At 34.3% G+C, this 19639-nt stretch overlaps 1 protein-coding gene across 4 annotated transcripts in view; it reads left to right on the top strand.

Annotated features, from left to right (window-relative positions):
• The window catches only part of SMC6 (structural maintenance of chromosomes 6), a 33856-nt gene that overhangs the window by 3600 nt on the left and 10617 nt on the right, over window positions 1-19639 (top strand). For all 4 annotated transcript variants that reach the window (XR_002399868.4, XM_005015048.6, XM_005015051.6 and 1 more), the window contains exons 3-21: window positions 1247-1395; window positions 2520-2637; window positions 4577-4682; window positions 5800-5936; window positions 6443-6504; window positions 7379-7459; window positions 7943-8044; window positions 8219-8338; window positions 8431-8529; window positions 9607-9753; window positions 10141-10229; window positions 10777-10941; window positions 12232-12410; window positions 14069-14270; window positions 14406-14520; window positions 16291-16451; window positions 16670-16805; window positions 17371-17451; window positions 19229-19399. Coding sequence is in view for 3 of the 4 variants with exons in the window: in XM_005015048.6 (XP_005015105.1) it covers window positions 1252-1395; window positions 2520-2637; window positions 4577-4682; window positions 5800-5936; window positions 6443-6504; window positions 7379-7459; window positions 7943-8044; window positions 8219-8338; window positions 8431-8529; window positions 9607-9753; window positions 10141-10229; window positions 10777-10941; window positions 12232-12410; window positions 14069-14270; window positions 14406-14520; window positions 16291-16451; window positions 16670-16805; window positions 17371-17451; window positions 19229-19399 (2415 nt within the window). In the remaining variant the exon portion in view is untranslated. The remainder of the gene's footprint in view (window positions 1-1246; window positions 1396-2519; window positions 2638-4576; window positions 4683-5799; window positions 5937-6442; window positions 6505-7378; window positions 7460-7942; window positions 8045-8218; window positions 8339-8430; window positions 8530-9606; window positions 9754-10140; window positions 10230-10776; window positions 10942-12231; window positions 12411-14068; window positions 14271-14405; window positions 14521-16290; window positions 16452-16669; window positions 16806-17370; window positions 17452-19228; window positions 19400-19639) is intronic.

The raw sequence follows: 19639 nt of genomic DNA, 5'->3' as shown, positions 1-19639 counted from the left end.
TGAAGGATCCAGGAGGTCATGTTAAGAACTGCTGGGCTGACCCACCAGGCTTCTTTCCTGTGTCATATCATCTGTCATTTAGGACAGGGAAACTGTCACTCATTAACTTCAAATATATCTGTGACAAGAAGTGATTTGGTACCCCACATGTTTTTGTTTTTATTTTTGTTTTTTCATTATTAATGAATTCACCCTACTCTTAGGCCATTCAGTGATTTTTCTGTAGTTGGGGACATTAATTGCATTTAGTGCCTCTGAATTCTGCATGGTGAGATTTGTGTGATTTGGCTGCCTTTTTTTTTTTTTTTTTTTTTTTGGAAGGAAGCAACAGTGCATGAGCAGGAGAACATGCTCAACTGTGGAAACATTTTGATACTCAAAAATTATGTAATGGATATCCGTTTGAACATGGTCTGGACACTTATCAATAGCTGACCTAACTGCTGGGAAATGCCTTTACCTTTGTCTTTGTATGAACAGGACCTTGTTTCTACTGTGGATAAAAGTAATGTGGTCTATGTTTTGTGTGGTACTTTGGGACTCTAGGTATAAAGTGTGTAATATGTACTTTAGGGGGAATAAGAACCACACCCTAAAGATACTGTTGCAGAAAATGTGAAATCTTGACTATCCTAGACCCCTGTTATTTTGTTTCTATGCAACTTTAGTAGACTTTGTTACTTTTGCAAGATTTATTTCTTATTAGTCATATTAGTGAGGTGGATTATTTATCTCTTTGTAGAGGAAGCATTTATATGTACATGCATGTATGTATAGGTAAGTTTTCTATATAGAGAACTGTTGTCCTTCATTAGTAAAATGACAGTGTTTTGTTTACTGTGATCACATAACATTGTCTAACAAAAGCAGGTTGGCTGTGCGCAGAAGCAGGAAGGGAGCAACACTATGAATCTAAATTTTCCTTTATTTGACTTTATGTATTCCACATATTGTCTATACATTTCTCAACCACATATAATTAATACATTCTCTTTTTGGCTGTGCAAATCATTTCATTGAAAAATGTGTTGATCGTACTGCAACAACTGAATTTCTTGTATCTAATTAAATAAGCGCAGTCTGTATTATCTGTAGGTATGTTTTCATATAACAGGTTGTAAGTTTCAATCTCATTTCAGTACTGCATATTTGTAACATACAGATTGTGAGTTTCAGTAGTAAATTCAGTACTACATATTGGGCTACAGTTTGATACATCCTCACTATAATTACTTTATTTTTTCAGTACTCATGGGTAAGAGAAAGGAAGAGAGTGTTTCAAAGCCTAGATCCCACAAAAGACAGAGGCAAGAATTCACAGATGAGCACAGTGATGGGTTGAATGATGAAGAAAACTTATTGTTTTCATTTGATAGTAATTTATCTTCTGTGTCGGTAAGTTGTTTTAAAAAAATTCCAAAACTAAGAAAACTGATGTATAAAATTCTCTATCTTTGGTTGATGTTGAAATAAGTCTTGTATGTAGGCTTCAACTGAACCAATCTAAAATAAAATAGAATGACTGTAATGAGAACTTCTGAAAGAGTTCATTCTTACCATATTTTTGTGGATCATGTAGTTTTGACAGTTGATCATAAAATAACAGTATTCTGGTTTTATGGAATGAATGCTATTGAAGTTGACAACCAAGTAAAGTTGAAAGATTTTGTTTAATAGAAGTATGGCATATTTGGTTTAGGGCTGTAGGAAAAGCAGAAAAATACTTAGAAAAAAAATGGTTTACTAAAAGGAGCACTAGATGCTTTCTTTTGTATAGCTGACACTGAAATGACAATTAAAAATGTTTGAAATGCTTGTTTTAGAAGTGAAACTTGACAATAGGAATATCTTTCTTCATTTTTTCTGTAATAATTTAATTTTAATTTGATGTTGGACTCTTAAAAAAGTAATTTTTGAGCACACGAATACAGTGTTACATGTTATAAGACACTGGAGTTGATTTATGATCCACAGAGGTATAACTCCTCACTTCATTTTCTTGAACAGTACCTATTCTGTGTTGTTGGATTTTCTTATTTTTCCAAAAAAACTTTGTTTGCTTAGAAAGCATTGCTTTTCTGAAGCATTGCAGATAAAGTTACCTGTCAAAATAGTATGAGTTAAACATTGGGGTGTTCCTTTCATTTCTAGTTTCATTTCCTCCTTCCTAACTTAATTCTATTTCCCTTTTTCAACGTTGTGCTAAGACTTTTTAGTGTTGTTTAAATAATGAAATCTCTCTATGGTGCTCTTTACTTACTGCTCTAATGTCTGTATTATGATCTTGATCTTTTATGGCAGGAACTGAAACTTGCCATTGTTAAGAGTTAAGTTTGGGTAACTGTTTTGATCTTAATTTATGTAATAAGCAACTTTTCACAATATCATTAAACCCTTCGGATGTCCCTGTGGTTTGTTAACATTGATGTTTTTTATCATAGTCATTTGAATTCTCATTAAATGTAAAATAGATGAAATGTATTTAATTAAAATGCACACATAACATAATATCTATTTAGACTGTAGGGGAAGTTGGGATAATTGAAAGTATCCAGCTGAAGAACTTTATGTGCCATTCCATGTTGGGACCTTTTCAGTTTGGATCAAATCTCAATTTTGTTGTTGGAAACAATGGAAGTAAGTATTAATTGCAACATTGCTATGCCAAAAGACTGCTTTTGGTAATAATTTAAAACATCTAATTTTGATTTGGAAAAAAAAAAGAAAGATACATAGGTGAGCTAACAATTCTAAAAATGTAGATTGGTTCAGTTTTATACTCAGGAATCCCATGGGTCTATGCCAGTAGTCCAGAGCTGATGAAAAAGTGAAGTTTTAAATTCAGAGGTTTGCAAAAGATAATGTGCAAAACATTTTATTATATAAATTTATGTATAATTCAAATATAAACTTCAAGTACTCATATGTTCATTTTAAAATACATAGTAATTGTCCAAGTTTATGTGAAGTAGAAGCTGTTTTAGAAGGATGTGATTCTTTTTGCAAGTTCACTTCTTTTGGAGGGAACATTTCAAAAATTAAATATAAGCGTTTAAATAGAGCTTAAAACCTTTTAGTTAACTGAATGATAATATGTATTTGATTTCTTCTCTTGTATAAATGTTTTCTGCATGCTTGTGAGGAAGGGAGTTTTTTTTCCTCCTGAGGTAGGACATCTTGTTGAATGCATATTGCTAAAGAATAGTAACAGAAGTTTGGCTCAGAATGAATGTGGGGGGGGGGGGGGTACTTTAAGGAATGAATATTTTTGTTTGTTTGTTTGTCTGGTAATTGTTTATTTCCACAGCTATGACTATTTTATGTATCTGACAGAAATTGGAATTTAAGTGCTTGAATACATAAGCAGTCAAGCAAAAAGGCCAAAGCTCATCTGGAGCTCAATCTGGACTGGCGTACACTTCATTGAGATAAACACTGGCTGGATAGCCGGGCCCAAAGAGTTGTGGTGAATGGAGTCAAATCCAGTTGGAGGCCAGTCACTAGTGGTGTTCCCCAGGGCTCGGTGCTGGGGCTGGTCCTCTTTTTATCTTTATCAATGATCTGGATGAGGGGATCAAGCACACCCTCAGTAAGTTTGCAGGTGACACCAAGTAAGGTGCGTGTGTTGATCTGCTCGAGGGTAGGAAGGCTCTGCAGGAGGATCTGGATAGGCTGCACCAATGGGCTGAGGTCAACTGCATGAAGTTCAACAAGGCCAAGTGCCAGGTCCTGCACCTGGGGCACAACAACCCCAAGCAGAGCTACAGGCTGGGAGATGAGTGGTTGGAAAGCTGCCTGGCAGAGAAGGACCTGGGAGTATTGGTTGATAGTCGGCTGAATATGAGCCAGCAGTGTGCTCAGGTGGCCAAGAAGGCCAACAGCATCCTGGCTTGTATAAGAAGCAGTGTGGCCAGCAGGCCTAGGGAAGTGATTGTCCCCCTGTACTCGGCTCTGGTGAGGCCACGCCTCGAGTACTGTGTTCAGTTTTGGGCCCCTCGCTACAAGAAGGACATCGAGGTGCTTGAGTGAGTCCAGAGAAGGGCGACGAAGCTGGCAAGGGGTCTGGAGAACAAGTCTTATGAGGAGCAGCTGAGGGAGCTGGGTTTGTTCAGCCTGGAGAAGAGGAGGCTCAGGGGTGACCTTATTGCTCTTTACAGATACCTTAAAGGAGGCTGTAGCGAGGTGGGGGTTGGTCTATTCTCCCACGTGCCTGGTGACAGGACAAGGTGGAAGAGGCTAAAATTTAACCAGAGGTGTTTTAGGTTGGATATTAGGAAGAACTTCTTTACTGAAAGGGTTGTTAGGCATTGGAATGGGCTGCCCAGGGAAGTGGTGGAGTCACCATCCCTGGAGGTCTTTAAAAGACGTTTAGATGTTGAACTTAGTGATACACGTATGGTTTAGTGGAGGACTTGTTCGTGTTAGGTCAGAGGTTGGACTTGATGATCTTGAGGTCTCTTCCAACCTAGACAATTCTGTGATTCTGTGAAAGTCTATAATGTGAGTGAATTGGATAAAAAGTCACAAGAACTTTAAAAAAAGAAATAAAATAAAAACTTCAATGCCTTTATTACAGGTGGTAAAAGTTCTGTGTTAACTGCTCTTATTGTTGGACTTGGTGGGAAAGCCACTGCTACTAACAGAGGTTCCTCATTAAAAATGTTTGTAAAAACTGGAGCAACGTAAGTAAAACTTCTTCGTTTTAAGATGGGATATGTAGTTCAGTGATTTTTGATTATGGTTAGCTGATCAGCCTTTTGTTAACTTCATTCTCTCTGGGAATTCCAACTGGGTCTAACTCATAAGGGAAAAAAAAAAAGCAAAGCATAACACTGCCATATTAAAAATAAATAAATAGAAATTTACCAGTAGAATGCCACTAGCTCTGAACTAGCTAAGACATAGCAAAATGAGCTGCTTATTGCTTAGTTCTTGTATATTGCTTTCATGGCATACTTGAATATCCTACAGAAGGATTTGAGTTCTTTTAAAAAAAAAATCATAAAATCATAGGAAATGAGTTAACCTCACAGATAAGTGATAAGTCCTGTGATTTGAGTGCAAGGACCTTGACATGCAGGTGGATTATTTAATGCGAAGGAAGTGAATTTGTGTCTGCAGCAAGAGTGGAGTTAGTATGTTTAGGGGAACCAAAAAAAGATGGGAGGAGGTTTAAAAGCTTACATTTACGTAGTGCTTAACCCAGAGTCCTAGGCTTTTCCTTTTAGAGGTGCCTGGTACTACAAATTTTTGCAGTATGTGCCTTATACATAATAACACTTGCATCATTCACCTAAGAACCAGAAAATCTGAATTCAGAATTGACACCACATCATTTCTTTCCTAGAAGAATGCTTTCAGCAGTGAATTATAGGTTACTTTTGTTAGGCATGGCTTACAGAAGCCAAACAGCTTTTTACCCCAGAAACCAGTCTGGGGACAGTAGAAGAACCGAAAAGGAACTTGATTCTGCAACCTAAACACGAAGGCAGTCAGATGGGAAGGAAAGGTGGGGGAATCTGCTCTCACAACTATTTGCTCTTGACTCCTAACTTACCTGAAGGTGCAAAAGGACAGTGTGTAGCAATGTTTCTGGCTATATGTCTGTTTTGGCTCAAACAGCACCAGTATGCTTTGTTCTTACTTGTGCTATGACTAACTTTAAGTTGCTACCTACACAAGACATGACAATTTTTGTGGAAAATTAGAATGTTCTGTGTTTTTTAATTTTTTTTATTTGGAACTAATTTCAGTTTGCCTGTGGTTTTTTCTTTTTTTTTTTTTTTTTTTTTTTTAAAGTTCTGCAGATATCTCAATAACATTGCGAAACCAAGGTAGAGATGCATTTAAACCAGAAGTGTATGGTGACTCTATTATAGTGAATCAGCACATTACTCTGGAAGGAAGCAGAAGTTACAGACTGAAAAGCAAATCTGGTTGGTGTTAGTCTTTAAAGCTCTTCAAATATTCTCATTGCCTTAAATGCCTTGTTGTTAGTGACAGATTGTTTCTTATAAGGTCAGCAGTTTTGCATTTACCTTAACATCTTAGACCTTCGTATGTTAGAAAGTAAAAAGCAGTTGTGTCAGGTTCTGCATGATGTGAGGTCATACAACATTATGTTTTATGTAGTTTTTTTTTGTTGCTGTTGAATTGTGTGATTTACCTAAATTCTGTCACAGAGGAATTGAAGCAAGAAGTGGCTTTAACCAGAAGTACAAATTCCTGTGCAAATGCAAATATCATATTGGAAAAATTAAACACACACACACACATATATATATATATATATATATAAATATATATATATCTTGTTTAGGAATAAAGCAATGCTACAAAAATACTAATCTCATTTATCTTCAGTAAGAAGCACTAGATTGAACAAAAGATTGGAAGGTTGTATGTCTCTTTTCTTTGGACCAATTGTTATTCTCTCTCTCAGGGACCGTAGTTTCTTCGAAGAAAGAGGAACTCTTAGGAATACTGGATCACTTTAACATACAGGTAATTGATGCAGTGCTTACATTCTGTGTAATTTAAGACGTACTATATTAATACATATATTTTATAATTCTTTAAATGCGATGCTTCATTTTGTGTAATAAGAAAAGTTCACCTTTTGCATGTTCTTTCATGATCACTCCCAAAGGCAAAAGAAAATTAAAATTTTATGAACTTCATATCGTGCAGAATAAGACTCTGTACCAGACAAGTAAATATTTGGTGTAATCTGCAAACTTTGAGTTATGTATCATATTAATGAAACTCTTAGCCTATGTAGGTTTCTTACATACCTGGACCTTATTATTTATTTATTTTTCCCCTGATGATTTTTTTCAACTTATTCTATTGCGGAAATGTGGTAGACTTTTTTCACATGTATTTCTTATTTTTTTGCTGCCTATGTGATTAAGGAAAGATTAGGTAGTGTACATCAAGTATAAAACATTCAAAATATTCAGCTTGTCAAATAATATAAACTTCATTTACTATGTATTGATTTTATGTTGTGGGAACTTCTGGAAGAATATATTGGACAGTTCATTGAATTGAATGATATACTTTGGGCAATTAAATAAAGACAAATTAAATGGCATTGGATGAAATTCCCAATGTTAATCTTGTTAAATAAATAGATAAAACAAGCACTTTCCAGAAGACATTTTTCTTCCCTAAAAACAGTTCCTTAAAAGTCATTTTTGTGATTCAAATTTGTGTTAGGAGTGTGGGTTGTTTTTTTTTTTTTTTGTGTGTGTGTGTGTATGTGTGTGTGCACGCATATGGTTCCCATCCCAACCCTAATCGCAGTTACATGGTACCTCTTTTCTCTAAAATTTTTCTCTAAAATAAAAATAAAGTAGTGCATCTAACATTACAGGTAGATAATCCCATGTCTGTTTTAACTCAAGAGATGAGTAAGCACTTCTTACAGTCTAAAAATGAAGGTGACAAGTATAAGGTAAGAAAAATCTTTTAATACATTGATTAAATGTTAAAAGGTAACTTTTAGTCAGTTTGGTTCACGTAATTAAAAAAAAACCAATGCACTCCAGGAAAATAAAGAGAAATATTTGAAACAAAAAATACAGGTTTGAAAATTTTAGAGCTGTCTTTTGGGGGGAAAAAAAACCACAAACTTTCAGAATTCTTGATTTTAATTACCTGATTGTAGCAGTCATCCACTTGCAGAAACAGTTATTTGTAGTTTCTTTTTTCTAACTTTTAGACGTATTTGGTCAATACTTTATTGACCAAATTATTAAATTTTCTAGGATGCTGCCGAGTTGCTTCATTATTCAAAAATACCTCACCAGTTATTTTGCTTAATGTACCAGTTATTGTACATAGCAGTTGGGATGAGTGGTCTTCCCATGGTAATTATATAAAGCTCACTTAGGTAAACTAATAAATTTGACATCTGCATCTTTTTATTCTTTTATAGTTTTTTATGAAGGCGACTCAGCTGGAGCAAATGAAAGAAGATTATTCATATATTATGAAAACTAAAGAAAATACAAGTCTTCAGATAGAACAAGGAGAAGAGGTATGTTAAAGTCACAGTAATTATTAACACAGGTTTGAGCACTGAAATAGCTAATAGTTAAAACGATGTAGTTTTGACTTGTTCTTAGTCAAAGTTAGTTTCAAAAAAATCTTTCCAACATTTCATATTGCATTGTAGCATTATGCTTCTACAATTGAACTTTTTTTTTTAAAGCGTCTTCAAGAGCTTAAGCAGCTTTATAATGAAAAAAAGGAACGTTACAAAAGCATTGGGTATGTGAATGAAATGCGAAATCATCTTGAAGAGTTGAAACATAAAATGGCATGGGCTGTGGTAAGTTCCTTGTTCTAATGTTTCCACATATAAAACCAACTTTAAATTATTCCTAAACTGCTGAAGACATTCTGATATGTGCTAATATTTAGGTGGGTGAGATGGAAAGAGAAATACAGCCAATCAGAGAAGGCATCAGAGCTGAAGAAGGAAATACAGAAAAGTTTGATCAAAAGCTAGAGGAATGCCAGGTACATATAAAGTTTAAAATATGTTTCAATTTTTGGTTTTGCTTTCTTGGCTTAAGAATAGAAATAATATTGAAAACTATGCTTCTCCTTTAGCTTGTAAACTGACTTTCTAGGCTTTTTTCAAGGCTCTGTAGCCTTACAGATACTAGTGTTTACCATCTGCAAATGTTTACTTAACAGTAATGTTTGCATTCCACATCCAATTGGAGAAAAATTCTAGGACGCTTTGTTTTCTGCTTTTTAATAGGGGTTTATATGAGTGGTTTTCATGCTGATGCTTTAGATCTAGGTATAATTACACTACTTTTACTGTAAATTTTGGGTGGCTACCATTGCTTATCCCAATGAATGTGAACTTAAATTGTTTCGTTGTTGAGAGTACTCCTTCAGTGCCTGTGCCTTTTAACAGCAGAATATCCTTCAGAGATGTGTCATGTTAGGTTTCCTTAGTTTTCAGTGCACTGAAGATGAATGTCTGATTCCAGGAGACATCTGGAAATTAAACAGACTATTTGGATGGTACTTAAAACTTCTGGAGCTTCTGGAGATAGCAGAAAAGAATAATATTGCAAAACATTCAGAATTGCGATGACATGCATCATTTGCAGGGAAATACTAGGCACTGTTATTTTAAACTTTTCAGTCTTTTGAAACTTCTCCAAATTCTATGAATTGGCACTTTTTTAAAATATTGGAAAAAAAAACAAAACTAAAAGTATATATTTGTTTTAAAATTTAAGTGTTTTTTTACTGTATGGCCAAACATGTATGTGTAATATTGAAGAAACATTGTCTTGATACTGGTCTCACCTCTCTCCATTTGGCCTTATTGTAGTTAGAGTCCCGTGTTTTGAGTAAAGCATAAGTAAGAAAAAAAAAAAAAAAAAAAGATTTGATAGTCTTTGGTTTCCTGAGTTTGTTCCTATGTTAATTTTCCTCTTTGCATATTGTGAATGACTTGTGAGATGTGTCAGCAGATGGATTCTTTTAGGTCATACTTCCTCTGTAGCATGAAGAGGTTTTGCAGAAAATTTTGTTACATTACTACTTGCATATTATTTTCTTTTTGTCTTAAAGGTTAAACTAAATGAAGCAGAGGAGAAGTACAAAACAATACAAGAGAAATTAGGAACAATAAATGAAGAAGCAGAAACCCTGCAACCTCGGTGTATTTTATTAAAAGCTGATGTGCAGGCAAGAAGAAAAGCAGTTAATGAAGCTGAGGTAGGCAAAGCAACTTTCAATGTTGAAACTGATTTAAAGCCTTAATTCTCTTCCTTGTCTACCCATATATGCTTCTCTATGTCTAAGCTTCCTGAATGTGTAGTGTAGCTCAGTGTAATTCAAAAAGGTGATTGATTGGCAAGTAGCTTTTCTTCAGGGTCATAGAATTTATATCTTTACACAGGTGTTAAGCAATGGACAGCTTCAGTCAGCATATAATTAGAGAGTGTGAAAAAGAAGGTATAACAGTTAATTTGATTTTTTTATTATTGGAAGTATTAGTAATTGTTTGTTCGGATGCAGTTCAGTGTTTACTTTCTCAAAACTGTATTTCTGTCTTGAAATTATTCTTGTTTCTGCTAAGATAATGTCCTGTTTCCTTCACAGGTACTCTATAACCGTGTCAAAACTGAGTTGAAACGTCTGGGAAAAGATGATGAACAGCTGCGTAACCGAATTGAAGAAATGAAAAACAGGTAAATACAGATACAGTGATTATGGTGTATATTTATTGTATAGATATGTACAGAGTGAGTTCTTCTGATTAATGAGAAAATCTGTAGTAACAGAAAACAGTTGTTTAACTAGACCCTTCTGAAGATTAAACATTTAAATGTCTCTGGCCATGCTTCTTTGTATGCCAAGATTTTGACTGGAAGGTCATGAGGCAATTGGGCAGAAAAAAGCTTTTCTTTTTCCTTGGTGACAGTATACATTTCTCTAGCTTATACAGTGTTGCAAAAGCAAATACTCTTTAAAACAGTTATTATAGGAATGTAATGCGAGAATTGTGTGATTGCAAATTTAAAATGAAAAAGATCACTCTGATTTGTAGATCTTGTGAATGCTCTGAATCTTAAATACATTTTTTTGATTCATAGATCTATATGTGACGTACTAGAAGTTTGTAAGTACATATCAGAAGTAGTATTTTGCTAATTTTAGTTAAAATGATAAAAGTTTTAAGTAAACACTACAAATTATCATGCAGTTTTTAAAATATTAAAGTGTGATCTCTTCTAGTGCTAATAGGGTTTCAGTTCCTGAAAAGATGGAAAAACAAAGGAAAATTGCACAGTTAAAGGAAAAGTTACAGGCGTTTCATAATGAGGAAGTGATGATTGGCCAACAGATGGATCAGTTTCAGCAGGCTATTTATAAACATAAGGAAGAAGATGCTAAACTTAGGTAAGTTAGAGTTGTTATTTTTTACTTCAAATTATGAGAGATCGTCTCTTATATACCTTCATTTTCTTGCATTCAAGTATTAGGCTTCAGTTTCTATATTTGCTTTTGTTTGTTGTTTCCCTCTCCTTCCTAGTTGATCTTAGGAATTGCTAAACTTTTCTCTGCAGAGTATGGCTAAATTCAGAAACTTTTGGAGAATTAACAAAACCGTTATGTTATTAAAGATGAAAGGTAATACTAATTTAAATCCTGGTTTAAATCTATGCTGCAATTTCATGTCCTCCTTTCTTCCCATTGTCTGTCACTTATTCTCGTATCATCACCTTATGGGAAGACTATGATTTGCATTATTTTCATGTTTTATATGCTAGTAAATCCCGGTATGACGTCATCAGATCTACAACATGATGTAACAAATTATATACACTTAAAGATAATTATTGTATCTATAATTACATGTAAATTTATAGAGACTTTAAACCACTTGCTTCAAATGTCTATTTAACTCATAAATGAACTAGAAAAACAAAGCATTTATATGCTGTGATTTGGAAACCTGAACTTGAGCAGTGGTTACCGGAGGGGGTTATGGTTATGTTGCCATTTATTGTTTAAAGACATTTGAGAATTGTTGCCCATTATACATGATGTGTTATTAACAAAACATCTTTTACCAAATATCAAAGACAGTATTTTCTTTCTTCTGTTGAAGACCTTTGTAGAAGAGGGTGAAATTGAAATATGAAAATAGAAAGTAGTATTGATCTTTTACTTTGTTGTCATTTTTTGTTTATAACATGTATTACTGTGTAAATAATGCACAATACAAATTTACAGTTTGTTAGGTGTCTTTCTGTAAGACAAAATTCATCTTAGAATATTGTCTTGCTGTTGTGCTTTTTGCTTCGGTTGTTTTTTTTCACGAAGTAAAATTGTTTATCAATATGTATCTCTAGCATTCTGTACTGCTTGAGATAATTTTGGTGTTTTTACATCTGCTTTAGCATTTTTATCTGTGTTGTGCTCTTCTCTTCGTACCTTTCACCATGGTAAAGTCATGTAAAGCTATGTTGCAATGTGGAATCTTCTTGTGTTTTTTTTTATTTTTTTGTCTCATGTTTCTTAAAGCTCTAAAATAATTGTGGGTTTGTAACTAGTTGTACTTTGATGTATGGAGGTCTTCTCATGATATCCTATTATATTAATACTTAAAAAATAAGACCACAATTATTTCTCTAAAATTAAGACTTCATAAGCTGCTGCTACTGAAAAAAAAATCTCTTCTTTTAGGAGAGAAGAGGGTGATATGAAACAAGAATTGGATGCTAAGCAGAAACAGCTGAGAGAGCTGAGAGATAGTAAAACAAATATCTTTAAAAGATTTGGGCAACATGTACCATCATTTCTTGAAGCAGTTGAAACAGCCTACAGGCAAGGACACTTTAAACGCAAACCTGTTGGACCTTTAGGTAAGAATAACAGCTTAAAAATACAGTTTTTGGAATATTTCTTTACAGGTTTACTTGAATGGCTGCTGCTGTCAACAATGAACTTTTAGAAAAGCTATTTGTTATTGAGGCAGTTCAAAATATACCTTCTGTAATTCCTGGACTAAAATTTTTGTTTTGGTAGACTATCTTTTGCTTCTGTCCTTTTTATCATATTATTTAGGTAAAATCTGTCTTTCCTAATTTTGCAGCTGTTTTTATTATGGTATTTTATGCAGTTACAATGTGAAACTTGCTATCCCTCCAATTCCTACACAACTTCTTAACTTTGGCTTGGTTTCATGGCTTGTTACTGATCTTGTTTTAATTCATCCTTTCAGGCTATTTGTGGAAAAAAATGAGTTTGGGGGTTTAAAAGGTTTCCTGCTTTTAAATTTGGATAGCATGAAAGGCTCACTTATACTCAGGAAAGGGCATCTGGCTAAACTGTGTGATACTAGCAGTATTTCTAGAACTTCTGGGAAGAAGTTTGGAGACTTTGGGAGATTATGCTGTTATCTTAGAGCTGTTCCCCTTTGAGTCTGGGTAATTTTCTTCTGAAGACATCTTAAATCAAAAAATTCTTTGGCTGTCATGCCAACTCTCCAATTGTTTATTTTGTGAAGATATTGTAAAATACATTTCAGAATGGTGTTGCAGAGCAGGAGAGTTTTGAGTGGAATTATGACATTTGAAGGGGCTTGCCAAGTATCATAAGGTAGGGAGATGCTTAGCTGAGGACTTTGCTCTTAGATTAGATCGACCATGCTAACAGGAATTCCAGGGGAGAGTTAAGTCTGGTTGTAAGGTCTTGATGCTGCTTGCTTGGTGAGGTGTGTTGCAGGAAGGTCTCATCCGTCAAAACCTTCTTACTCACCAATGGAGGAATAGTTAAAGATAATGATGGGGATTGGGTGTTTCAGTGATGTGTTGCAATGCAGTGACCTTTTAAAAGCACAGAGTAAATAAATAGTTATTAGAAAAGCAGTTTTTCTAGTTCATAGGTCTGATAAAAGTTAGGGAAATGGAGGAAAAAAATCCTGCCTGGTGTACTAAACAACAATAGCAACAGAAAAACACACAAAAACTGTTCAGTTTAATTATTGAAGGAGTACAGTTGAAAGAGTCAGTTCTATGTGTGGCTGTCAGTGTATCTTACCTACCCTTGTAGGTACTTGGAAAACTAGGTGTTTACTGCAGGGTGGGGATGTGTGAACACTGCTACTGATGGCAGGTGATACAATGTTAACTTTTAGCATAGTTTTCCTTTGCCTTCACCCTTGGAGCAGTTAATAAGTAGTCTTTACCATGACACACTCTTGCTCTGCTGCCCTCAAATTAGTATCTTAATGGAGTTAGTGGCCTCTCAAAGAACTTAAAACAACAAAAACAAAAAAAGCGCAGGCCTCTAGGAAGACAAATTTATGTCTGTTGTCAGGGTAGCTTGTCTGTTGTAGAGCCATTTCTTTTTTAGTGAACTCTTTTTTTTTTTTTTTTTCCTTCTTGTAATAGAGGTTTATTTCAGACCCTTTAAAAAGGAAAGAAAGAAATGAAAACAAAAACACAGCGGTAAAAATGCATTATGTAAGTATATGTTATGGAACAAAGCTCCTAAAGCCTTGTCTTGTTTGTTTGTATAGGTGCTTTCATTCATCCGAAAGATGCTGAACTGTCCTTGGCTATTGAATCTTGTTTAAAGAGCTTAGTTCAGGCATTTTGCTGTGATAATCATAGTGATGAAAGAGTTCTTCAGCAACTGATGACAAATCATTATCCACGTGGGCTTAGACCTTCAATAATTGTAAATAAATTTCAGGATAAAGTTTATGATGTTAGACACAGGTAAGTTACATTTTGAATTTTGTTACGTAGTTAGTGTTATCAATTGTTATCAATTTGAAAGAACTATGTATAATTTTGATTCAAAGAATTTCATGTGTATGTTGTTGTTTGTTGTTGTTACTTTTTTTTTTTTAGAGGAGTTCACCATCCAGAATTCCCATCAGTTCTTACAGCATTGGAAATAGATGATCCAGTGGTTGCCAACTGTTTGATTGATATGAGGGGTATAGAAAAAATCCTGCTGATTAAAGTAAGGCTCTCCCCTCCCTACTGGCCTCTAAAGAAAGGCATTGTCTCTTTATATAGTCTATATCCAGTTCCTCCTCTGGTTTTTGTCTGTGACAGGCAGGTAGAGGTGTGGTGACTTTCTGGTTTTGTTTTTTGTTGTTTTTTTATTTTTTCATCCCCAGAAGCATAACTTACAGACACTGAGGTGAGGTCCGTAAAGACAATAACTGCAACAGTTATCTGTGTAACAATGCAGTCCGTACACCGATGCCTTTCCACTGAAGGGTTCCCCATAAAGGCTTTCTTGACATTCAATAAACTGTCAGATTTTTTGGAACACTTGGAACACCATGTTTTATCATGGGAGAGACAGAGTAAACTGACAACCCATCATGGACCTTCTTTCTAGATTTCTAGTTTTCCAGTCTAAACAGTCTGTGTGCCTCTGATCAGCATCCTAATTGCTGGCTCTTTACTAATTGATGGATTCCGTATGTGTCAGTTTTGTGTCATCTCTGTGTTACCAAAACTTACAACCATCCCCTGCCAGTTGTACCTTGTGAGTAGCAGGCTTGTGCTTGAGAGTTCAAAAGCTCCTTTTTGGGCATTCACTCACCTACACCTACATGAAATTCTGTTGTATGAAAGTGTTCACAGCCTAACTTATTCTTTACTTACCACAATAGCCAAAGCCACTTCAGTTCGGTCTGTGCACTGTTAAAACATTTGAGATGAGAGGGTGCAACGAAATAAGTTTATGGTTTAGACAGGTTTAAGAAAAAAAGTTATGAAGACTTTTATATTGAGGTAACTTGCAACTAGTGTTAAGATTTTGTAATTTTGATTATGTTTTTTGATAAAAGCATATTAATGAACTGTTTCCTGCTGTCACATGGCTTTCTTTTTTTACGTTAAAGAAAGTGTATATTTTAATTAATTTTCTGCTACTACTGAAGATACAGACTCCAGCAAATAACATTATAAGTAGACTGTTCAAAGATTAAAATAAGATGTATGGTTGTCCTTGTGTTAAACGTAAATTTACTTAAAGGAAGGTATTTCATGAGCAGCAGAACTAATGACATTTGCATTTTTGTGGACTGTTTCTTCTCTAAAAAAAAAAAAAAACAAACAAATACTTTTCCCAATGTCCAGTCTGACATTCCTACTGGAAGAAACTTCTTATGCTCTGTCTAATCCAGAGCTGACTGGCTGTTTAGCATGTGTGGCTGTTACTGAATGGGATACATAATGGCTGAATCTTCCCATCCTTTTCTTTTGGCAGAAATACTAGTTCTGTTCTTCCTCTTCTGCTTTAACCGACTGCTGATCTTCATGATATTATCACCTTAGAGACCTACCTGAACACCTTCAACTGAATCTGAAATCTGGCTGTATAAACATTAATTTCCTCAGACAGAGGCCATGCTTGTGGCCTCTAACAGTAGTTTTTACCAGCAGATTTCCTCAGCCTTTATTTAATGTTATGAGCAAATTATAAGGGATTGATTAGAGTACAGAATTTACGATTTAGAGAAATTTGTACCAGAGTAAAAGAAAATGGCAACTAAAGTAAGTGGGTTGTTTAATAATGCAAATGACTTATTCAACAAAGAAAAGCAGTTTCTTAATGCTACATACTCTAAAATTATTCTTTCATTACTGTGTTTCTTATTTTTCATTAGAAATGTAAATGATTTCTGAGTGAGAGAACTTCTACATTAGTTTTAAAGTAATATCTGTAATTATGGTGGATTTTCTATAGGTATGATAAGGCAATTGTATTTTTCAGAGTAGCCGTAAAGCTCGTGAAGTAATGCAGTCTAATAATCCTCCAAGAAATTGTAGAGAAGCTTTCACTGTTGAAGGGGATCAAGTATTTGATAGACGATACTATTCTTCTGACTACCGCAGACCCAAGTATCTCAGCAAAAATGTTGAAGCAGAAATAAAGTAAGCATCTTTTTACATTGTTTCTCTAAAATGTGCATTTGCTGACATGAATAGTAGAATTGCATATTTTTCTATTTAGATGTATGTGCATGAGAAACTTCCACCCTCCACTACTCTCCTGTTTCTCCATGTACTTTTTTTGGTCACTCAATAACTTATACGTGTATGTCTGTGTTTTTGTATGTATATAATATCTCAGTATCATTTTTTTTTCCAAGTCATTTGGAGAGTGAAGTTGCAAACAGGAAGGCACAGTTGACAGCATGTCAGCGACATTTGTATTCCATTCAAAATGAGATTAGGCGGAATGAAGATCATCTTCATCGTCATCGACAACACCAAAAAGAACTACAGGTAAAAATAGGTGTTGTGTTAATCTTCAGGTGTTAATCACTTTTTTCCTGTTTCACTTTGAATTCTATACTATAATTTGAGTGGGTGATAGTTTTTCAATATTTATGCTTACCTTTGTTCATTTGGTGCTTGTGCAAAAACACAAGGGTCTGCGTGCTAGTATCTAGAGGATGTTTTCATTGTTTAGGACAAAGTGATTCAAGTCATATCAATCCTGGCATATGTTGCTGTTATTCTGTATAGTATCTTTTTTTTTTCAGTTGTACTAAATCTCACAAATGAAATCTCTACTTCTTTTTTGTGATGCAAGAAAGGAGTTGGAAAGAAGTTGCTGCAAAATTTGATACAAGTTTCTTTTTCCTGCTTTTTTAGTAATAATGATTTTAAAGTGCATGTTACTTTCAGGGCAAGTTCTGCCTTATTAAAATGGATTCCATAGGTAACTGGGAAGAATGTTCTTCCGTAGGCAGTAATGAAGCTAAAAAAATATATTACTTTCTGTATTGACTTCGATGAATTTATATGATCTTTTCTTGTAAGGTAAACTTAATATATTTTTTTCCAGATAAAAATAAGAACAACAAAAGCAGAAATAGCAGATCTTGAGAATACAGAAGAAAACCAGTCAGTGGACATCCGAATATTGGTAAGAAAAAATTATTGAATTACGTCTAATAAGGATGTGAAATAATGCCTTTGAATGTTGATAATTATTTAAAATAAGAAACAACTAAATACTGTAGATTACCATCCAGGGCACAAGTTGGATAAAATAGTGAAAAATGTTATACTTGAGAGAAAGTGTGCAATTATTGTAATGGTAGTATTTTTGGTGAGTGTTCATTTGTTTGTTTGGATTTTCCTCTGTTTATCACCTTCTTCAAACCAATGGTACTGCAGAGTTATGGAAGGCAAGGTGGTGTTATAAAGAGATGTTCTGTGCATTTTCTTTCATCATTCCAGATATGCAGTGCCATAAAACTCTGGGCAGGGGAGGAGCAGTGATGTAGGTTTGAAGGACAGAATTAGCATCTTAGAAGCATAGATGAAGATCACTATTTAGCGCAAATTATGTCACAGTACTGCTTCTCTGTCCTGTATCCACAGTTTCTTGGTTTATAGTAAACTCATCATGCAGTTTTAAAGTTAAAATCCTAAGAAAGGATTGCACTATTGTGATTCCTACAAAGTGCTTATCCATATGTTCTTAGAATATATAGTTAGTAATTTAAGAATAGAGTAAAAATGTTTAGTAATCTATTATAATTTTTGTTGGTGGCCATGGAATTTTAGCTATTCCTCTGTAATAAGCTAGTGTCTACAAACAATCAAGATCTTAATTCATAGAGTCAGTCTGACAAATGCTGTTAATGCTGACTACAATTCTTTTGGTTAAATTCCATGCCATGGGATCAGTGAGATGGTAACTTGCATAACCTCTTAGCTTTACAGTAAGTTGTCTTTCAGCAAGTGAACATATTCATGTGAGTAAACCCTTCAAAACATACCCAAAAAGTAAAGGATTGGGAGATACAGATTCTGTGAACTCTTATGTTTTGTTTCAAATAATATTTTGTTGGTTTAGGAAAATGTACATTGTTTGTCTTTTAAATGGAATTGAAAAGATCATATCTCTTTGTAGGGGAGTATCTTTTTATTTTTTGTGATTGAAAAAAAAAAAAAGACAATTATTCAACAACAGAATTTGTACTGTTGCCTTCTGACAATAGTCTTATGCAGCTGGTAGTTTTACATATTTACTTCTCCTTAGTCTTTTCTTTGATTTTCGTTGGTATTTTTTTCTGCACTTTCTGATCACTTCTATGTAGTATTTGCTATTCTTTCACTTATTTCTTTCATTCCTACATTGATTTCCCAGTTGTCTGATAGTGAAAAAGAATATTAGCACAATACAAGGTTTTGCTTACACATTTTTTCTTAAGTTTTGGAGCATTTGTCTTTTCAGAGCAGAAAGTATGTATAGTAGTAATCAATTAGGAATGGTATAATTTTCTAGGGAACAGTGAAAATCCACTTCCTCTTCCTATATTCCTCTGTATATGGAATGTACGTCACCGTCACAGATCCGGAAGGAAGTCATAATGTTCTTTGTTTAGTAAATTACTGTAGTAAATCATTAGCATGGCTAATTCTTCACAAAATCCTAGCCATCAACTCCCAAATTAAGTCAGCTTAATTTTCACTCAGATAAAGAAGTTCCACATTTTCTTTTGCTATATGATTTCAAGATAATTTATCCGTCTGTTCTTTTGAGCCTTCATGGCAATTACATTGAGCTGTTTTTATTCTCATTAGAGAGCTTAGAGTATTGCCTATGCCCTGGTAATGATAATAAAATAAAAATCACATAATGTGCAAATATATGAACTCCTTTCGCTCTTCGTTTTAAAATATTTTGACAGGAAGATGTGTCTGAAGAAAATAAAAAAAAGATGGAATCTGCAAAAAAAGAAATGCAGGAGCAAAGCAGAAGAATGGAAGAACTGAACAATATTCTCCAGGAGGCCGAAAAAAGATTTGAAGAAATAAAAGAAAAAATTCATCAAGTAGAAGAAATTGCTGGTCCAATTAAGGTACCGATAACTCCATATTGTATTTTTTGTTCCCTTGGTGTGGCAACAGGAATGAGGTTAAACGGAGGCAGGAGAAAAGAATGTTTGTTCCTAATACAGTTAAGAGCTGCCTATGAATATAGAAGTAGGGCGTTTCCTCCAAATTATGTCAAGAAATAAGCTTGGCAGTATTTTGAAGATAATGTTGATAGTTAAGTTTAGTTGCTGTAATATTTCAGGTTTAAAGAGAGGTTATTTTGT

Source organism: Anas platyrhynchos, chromosome 3 (assembly GCF_047663525.1).
Source record: "Anas platyrhynchos isolate ZD024472 breed Pekin duck chromosome 3, IASCAAS_PekinDuck_T2T, whole genome shotgun sequence".
Classification (NCBI taxonomy): domain Eukaryota; kingdom Metazoa; phylum Chordata; class Aves; order Anseriformes; family Anatidae; genus Anas; species Anas platyrhynchos.
The sequence above is the reverse complement of the archived record's forward strand: the minus strand, read 5'-3'. Positions and strand labels throughout refer to the sequence as shown.